Source organism: Vespula vulgaris, chromosome 8 (assembly GCF_905475345.1).
Source record: "Vespula vulgaris chromosome 8, iyVesVulg1.1, whole genome shotgun sequence".
NCBI classification, from domain to species: domain Eukaryota; kingdom Metazoa; phylum Arthropoda; class Insecta; order Hymenoptera; family Vespidae; genus Vespula; species Vespula vulgaris.
The window spans coordinates 2,971,141-2,978,170 of record NC_066593.1 but is presented as its reverse complement, the minus strand read 5'-3'; the positions used below and the strand labels follow the sequence as shown (position 1 = coordinate 2,978,170).

At 27.1% G+C, this 7,030-nt stretch overlaps 2 protein-coding genes across 2 annotated transcripts in view; one reads left to right on the top strand and one right to left on the bottom strand.

Moving 5' to 3' along the window:
* The window catches only part of LOC127065699 (neurexin-1), a 287,672-nt gene that overhangs the window by 280,194 nt on the left and 448 nt on the right, over positions 1-7,030 (bottom strand). The gene's annotated exons all lie outside the window — the stretch shown is intronic.
* Positions 157-5,438, top strand: LOC127065701 (probable Dol-P-Man:Man(7)GlcNAc(2)-PP-Dol alpha-1,6-mannosyltransferase). Its single transcript, XM_050998457.1, has 8 exons — positions 157-464; positions 872-1,004; positions 1,091-1,264; positions 1,351-1,504; positions 1,835-1,979; positions 2,079-2,305; positions 2,379-2,627; positions 2,726-5,438. The coding sequence occupies exons 1-8, from the start codon at positions 339-341 to the stop codon at positions 4,437-4,439; spliced, it is 2,922 nt and encodes a 973-aa protein (XP_050854414.1). The 5' UTR covers positions 157-338; the 3' UTR covers positions 4,440-5,438.

Below are 7,030 nucleotides of genomic sequence, written 5' to 3'. Positions count from 1 at the left end.
TAATAATTCTTCCTATCCAAAATGCGTCTAGAGAGAAATATGTTTATCGACCGACGAAGAATTTCTTTGATCGTATCACTTCCTGCCAACATATAAATATCATTTTACCTAGGAACAAAATTATTCGACACGTTGGTATTCTTGAATTTTCACATAGATTTGGATGTAGAAAGTGTTGAAAGTAACGAAGCAGACGACGTGGTGCCGCATTCGTCGTAATATAATCTATCATTTTTATCATACTACGATAAAGCCATTCGTTTTTTCCAAATTTGATCATGAGCAAAAAAGAAATAGTCAAATTTGATTCGAATCGATCGTAAATGTAGAACAACAATATGGATCATTTAATTATTTTAGTGGCTACGATACATTTATTGTATTGCCCATTCACGAAAGTCGAAGAAAGTTTTAATCTACAAGCGACACACGACCTCTTGTATCATGGTTTTAACTTGTCTGAGGTAATTCGTTAATTGTTCATTATTCATAAAGAAATGTTTGAAAAAAAAAATCTTCAACAGTTTTAATTAACTTGGGCGAGACTATTCATCTTACTCGACAGGTTGTCGAACACGGACGAACAGATATTACGCAAAAGCTGCTGTATTATATTTAGCACGAGATGCGCGTATTTATAATCGTACAATCAGCTGACACACAGTTGCATTTATGCACCTGTTATTTGAACTACGCAAATTTCTTTGATTTATATGATTTATATTTAATTTAATCGTATACACATATATCGATAATAACTTGTCGATATTTTTTTTTCAAAATCTTGACAATATGATGCTAATCCATTTTATTATTTATATAGTACCTATCTAAAAATTTAATAAAATTAATAAAGCTTCTATCTTAACAGTACGATCATCATGAATTTCCTGGAGTTGTACCACGTACTTTTCTTGGACCTATTGCGATATCCAGTCTTGCTTATCCCTTTGTGGCAGCTATTAAATATTTTCATATTAATAAATTTCTTGCACAATATATAGGTAAGTTTTTTATTAGAAACTATTTTGAGAATTCAAATGTTCTTTGATATATTAATTATGAAATAATATCTTTTCTTTTTTTGCAGTAAGAGCTACTTTAAGTTTGCTGGTAATAGGCACTTTGAAACTATATAGAAATGCCTTAGGAAATGTCTTTGGTACTAAATTTACAAATTGGTTTGTGGCTATTACAGTAACACAATACCATTTTATGTACTATCTTAGCCGACCTTTGCCTAATATAATGGCTATGCCTCTAGGTAATTATATTCTTTATTTAATCTACTAAATGATATAATAAAAAAGGATGTAACTATTTCTTGATTTTAATAAAGTGGATTTTTAGTATTGCTGGCACTATATGGATGGTTAAAACAGAATCATGTTATATTTATTTGGTCGTCAGCTGCAGCCATAATCATATTCAGAGCAGAACTTTCTATACTTTTGGGACTATTCCTTTTATATGATATAGCCAACCAGAAACTTTCTGTTCCAAGGTATTTACATATTATATTGCGGACCATTGATACCTAGTATGGCTGTAACATTACATACAGAAGTGATTAGAATCATCAAGGGATCTTCTGCAAAACTGCACAGATTTGTAAGCTTTGTTTGCGTATAAAATTTATTACAAAGTACTTACTTTTTTGTTCAGGTATAATAAAAAAAAAAAAAATACTATGCAACGTGCTTTGCTTTTAGATCAATGGAATATTTTGCAATATTAAAGTGAAAATTTTTTCGCCAAATTTTATATCTCATCCTCTTTTTTTTTTCAAAAAAAGATTAATATTACAGTGACTGATATAATATTTTATTTTTAGATTACTTAAAATTGCAATACCTGCTGGTATATTGTTCCTAGCACTTACTATTGGAATAGACACAATCTTTTGGAAACGTTTATTATGGCCAGAAGGAGAAGTATTTTATTTCAACACCATTCTTAATAAGAGCAGTGAATGGGGTGTATCCTTAAAATTTTCTATAAAGTTAACTATTTTTTCTTTATCTTTTTATTCTTTATTATCTTATCTTTAATGTAAACATGCCTTGACATATAAATAGACATCTCCATTTTTATGGTACTTTTACTCAGCTCTTCCACGTGGTTTGGCTGTTTCATATTTTTTTATTCCTTTGGGGATTTTATGGGATCCACGTGTACGTGCATTTACCGTTCCTGCTATAATATTTGTGCTACTATTTTCATTTCTACCACATAAAGAACTAAGATTTATAATATATGTCTTCCCTTTACTAAATGTTGCAACAGCAGCTGCATGTCATAGAATGTAAGAGTATTTTAATTCTAAATAGAAAATTTTATTCACTATTTACTATCAACCTTATTTTTATAATTAATAGATGGGAAAATAGAGGGAAATCACCGTGGAATGGAATGTTGTCGTTAATTGTTGTTGGTCACTTGGTTTTAAATACCATATTCTCTATGTTTCTCTTATGCGTAGCTAGTTGTAACTATCCAGGAGGTTTGGCTATTGCTAGATTGCATAGACTTGAACAAAATTCCACAGAGTCAGTATATGTACATATCGATAATTTAGCAGCACAAACTGGAGTATCAAGATTTACGCAAACTAATTCATCTTGGATGTAAGTAATGAAATAACAATATCAAGCTGATATTTGGTATAGCAAAAATTTTGCTGTATCGATAATTACTAATTACTAATGTCACAATAATTTTACAGTTATTCAAAACAAGAAGACATAACTGTTAATGATCCAAAAATATTACAATATACACATTTGTTAATAGAAGCCAAAAGCAAATATTCTCCTAATATAAAGCCTTATTTAAAAACTCATGAAATTTTGGATTCAATTGATGGCTTTTCACATATAACATTAAATTACAATATGTTACCACCCATTAAAATAAAAACAAAACCAACTATATTCATTATGAAAAGAAAAGCTAATATCAAATATGATCCAAATAGAGCTAAAATTTCCAAGCATTCCACGCATAATTTATTGCAGAACGATACTACAATATCAGATACAAGTCCAAATGTAACAAATGATATCTTAGAAAATATGGAGCCAATACTTGATGATATTGTTGAATCCTTAGAAGAAATTGGAAAACCATTATCTTCAAATGAAAAACCTTTGATAAAAACTGAAATCGAATCTATTAAACAAAAAGATATTCTGTCTGATGATATATCAAATATATTATCAGATGAAAATAAACAATTTGTTGAAACATCTACAGATTCATTAGATAATGTTTCAAAAAATGCAGATATAATAAACCAAGAAAATGAATCACGAGTCATATCTGCAGTAAAAATTAATATAAAAGATAGCTCTGGTACTAATTATCAAAAAGTAGTAGAAAAGGATGTACATTATGATAAAGAATCAATAGCAACTAAATTAAAACCTAAAAGTGATGCTGTTGGTGCTCTTGAAAATATCGGTAATATAAAAGAAACTGTTAAAAAAAGAATTCAAGAAAAAATTCAAATAAATAATGTCAAAAAAGATGTAACTAAGGAAAAAGAAAATGTAGATATTACGAATAAAAACATAAAGATTAAAAAACCAGTGAAAATAAAAGTAGAGTCAACAATATTACCAAAAATTTCAACAAAACAAGATGTAAAGGAAAAACAACAAATCGTAAATCAAAGGAAAGATAAAGAAGTTACAGTCAATGTAAAAGAGAGTATTAGAAACATTATAGATCAATTTAAAGAATTTGAAAAAGATTTTGCATATGAAGATTATGATTCACAACAACAATGGACTAATTTGAATAATAATGAATATTCTAGTGAAACAGATGGAACAATAGAAAACGAAGCTGCAGAATCATTGAATAATTATCATGCAAATAATCACAATTTGAGAATTGTTAAAGATGCTAAAGAGAGTTTAAAAGAAATAATAGATCAGTTTAAACATCTTAAAAGTGAATTAACTTCTGAAGAAGATGATAAATTTGATGAGATAGCAAATAAATATATGAATAGACCAATATCAGAAACATTAATGGACTTCAGTGAAGCTTTAAAAGATTTAATTCAACGTAGAAAGAGGAATAAAGAGAAATCTAACTTAATCTTAGAAAATAAAAAACAATTTCATACCCAAAATAATGTACCACGAGCATCTCCACAAACAGACATAAATCCTGTGAAAAAAGTAGTTCTTAATCAAATTATTGAAAAAGATGGAAAACAGCAAAAAGATGCTACAATAGATATGTCAACGATAAGCAACTCTAGAATAAACTTAAATTTAAATAAAGTTTCTAACAAAAATGATCATGTTGTTAATACCAACAGACAATCTGTAAATTCTCCAAAATCTATTAATATAGCTATTGATATTAATAGAGATCAAATAACTAAGGATGATACAAGTAAAACAAATAATGAAAACAATAGTTGAAGGACTTGAACCTTTTCTTCTTTGAAAAGGAATACCTTAAGAATGATGTAAATATTTTTCCTGTGATATGAAAAAACTTGTATTTTTTAGTTGATATATCTGCTTTACCAATATGGACGATCGTACACCTCTCATTCCTAAATCCATTACTGATAAATTACAACATATCTTAATGTACCAATAAAGCCAAATTCTACTGTAACTACATCAGTAATAATTTCTCTTCAAAAAAAGTAGTTACAAATATATTAGGATCTATTCCAATTTTCATATTTTTTGTTACAAGAATGAGCTATATAATAAAATGATTATGCCAGTCTATTTATACTATAAAACTTTTATCCAACTATTCTATCAAGCTCTGTTATAAAGCTTAAATTTAAATAATGCTATTAAAATATTACCTTTTTTACTTACTTGCATTTAAACATCATGATTATAAAATTTTATAAAAATTCTTTATTTGCTCTATGTTGTTTGCATCACTTATTGTAATGTATACAAAAATTAATATAATTATATATTCTAATGCTTTCCCCTTTTCTTACTAATTAATATTAGAATATAATAGTCTCCATATTGGTATTTGCAGACCAACCAAGTGCCTTACAAATTTCTTCCGAAACTCATTACATAATAGTATATGTAAGAAAAAAATTATATCTATGTAATATATTGTGTATTAATGTTTTACAGCAGTAAAAAGTTTAATAATGTAATGTGTGTATTTTGCTCTTATTAGCTATATAACACTTAAACATACAACTTAAATTTTAATTATTATAAGACTAATTTAATAATTTTTAATAAAATCACGTATTGTGCAAAAAATCCAAATAAGATTGATTGAAAAGACACCCAATGATACATTAAATAAAACCTTATCCCGGAAACCAGCTTTTAAGTATACCGGGACATTATTATCGCGCTATTAAAGTAAAATACATATATAAGTTTTTAAAGAAGTATCAATTATTAAAGATTGTGAATGAAAATATATACCTGCATTTTAGCCTGTTTTAATTTAAATTTTTGAAAAGTTTTTGTATCCTTTATAGGAGTAGAAGCAAGGTATGTAGATGTACCCAAATATCGATGTTGTAAGATAGAAGCTTGTAAAGGTTTCATCCATCTATTCTAAATTAGTTCATTAATATATAATATTAATTAATATATACTGATATTTATATATGCTGATCAGGACAAATTTAAAGTATAATTAAAACGATATAATTTACATACTACATACGTAAAATATTTTTAAATTATATCAAAAAGAGACAAAAACTATTCAAATACCTTGAAACTATTTCTTAATAAGATCATGATTTTGCAATTTTTCTACACCATAAATTCATTTACTTACATAAACAAATGAAATCCTCACTAACAATTTTGAAACAAATATTGACAATTCAAAGTAGACACGAAATCATACAAGTACCGACAACGACACTAGCGCTACGAAAGGCGCGTTATTTGAATTTCAAAGAACTTTGTTAAGCCTATTTATCACCCCTAATTTTATAATAGTTTTTTTTATAATGGCCAACAATGAATACAGATGCAATTCTTAACCGATTTTGATAAACAAGATCTTATTTTAATGATAAAAATTTAAGCAAAAACATATTTTCTTAAATTTTTGGAAAAGCTTTATAAGTTTTTGAAAAAAATTGTATCAAAAAATCATGTTTCTTCGAGAATAATTTATGTATAAAGATTCTTCAAGAATTATAAACAATGTATAAGTATACGGAGTATCATAAACTAATATTTAGTTCATTGACTTAAACATTACATAGTTAATAACTCCCTAGTTATTCATCTGTTTTCGATCGAAGCGCATGTGATTTTAGCGATATATATGGACAAAATATGAACTACAAGCACAATAGGGAACTATTGCTTAATATGCAACGATTTCATCGATTTATAAGCTTGTATAGATTATGTATCCCCATGCTCAAAAACCTAGTATACGATAGTAATTTTTGTATTTGGTAAAAATTATAACCCGCAATAAGTAAGAATAAATGAGAATAAATGAGAATAAATAAGAATAAATAAGAATAATAAAAAAAAATTAGGATTTTTCTCTAAGATTTCTTCTTTAAGAAATTATTTAAAAATTCTCATATGTTTAGTCTGTTTATCTATCGCAGTATTACCAGATATGAAAAATATAAGTACCTTAACATTTAGTTACAATTAGAATGAAAAGATTTTAGAATTTAAGCAGCCAATCAGCCGATAGTATTTGGATCATACTGGATTTCGATATATTACAAAATTACCGATCCAAAACCTACCATATATAAATTGTTGCATCTGGGGACATATAAGAAAAATTATATATAGAGAAATTCTATTAACTTCCATGTAAAAATTTCACGATAATTCGTTTCTCGATCATCTAACTTGAAACGGAGAAAGAATAAAAAGAGTAAAAAAGAAGAAATAATGCGAATTATATTGTAAGGACTTCTTCGACATACAACCTCTTTTTTTTACTTCGCGTCCTAACCACAACAACGGGATATTCGATAACTATCATTAATGACAAAAAACTAAAACGAAGAAAACTAATA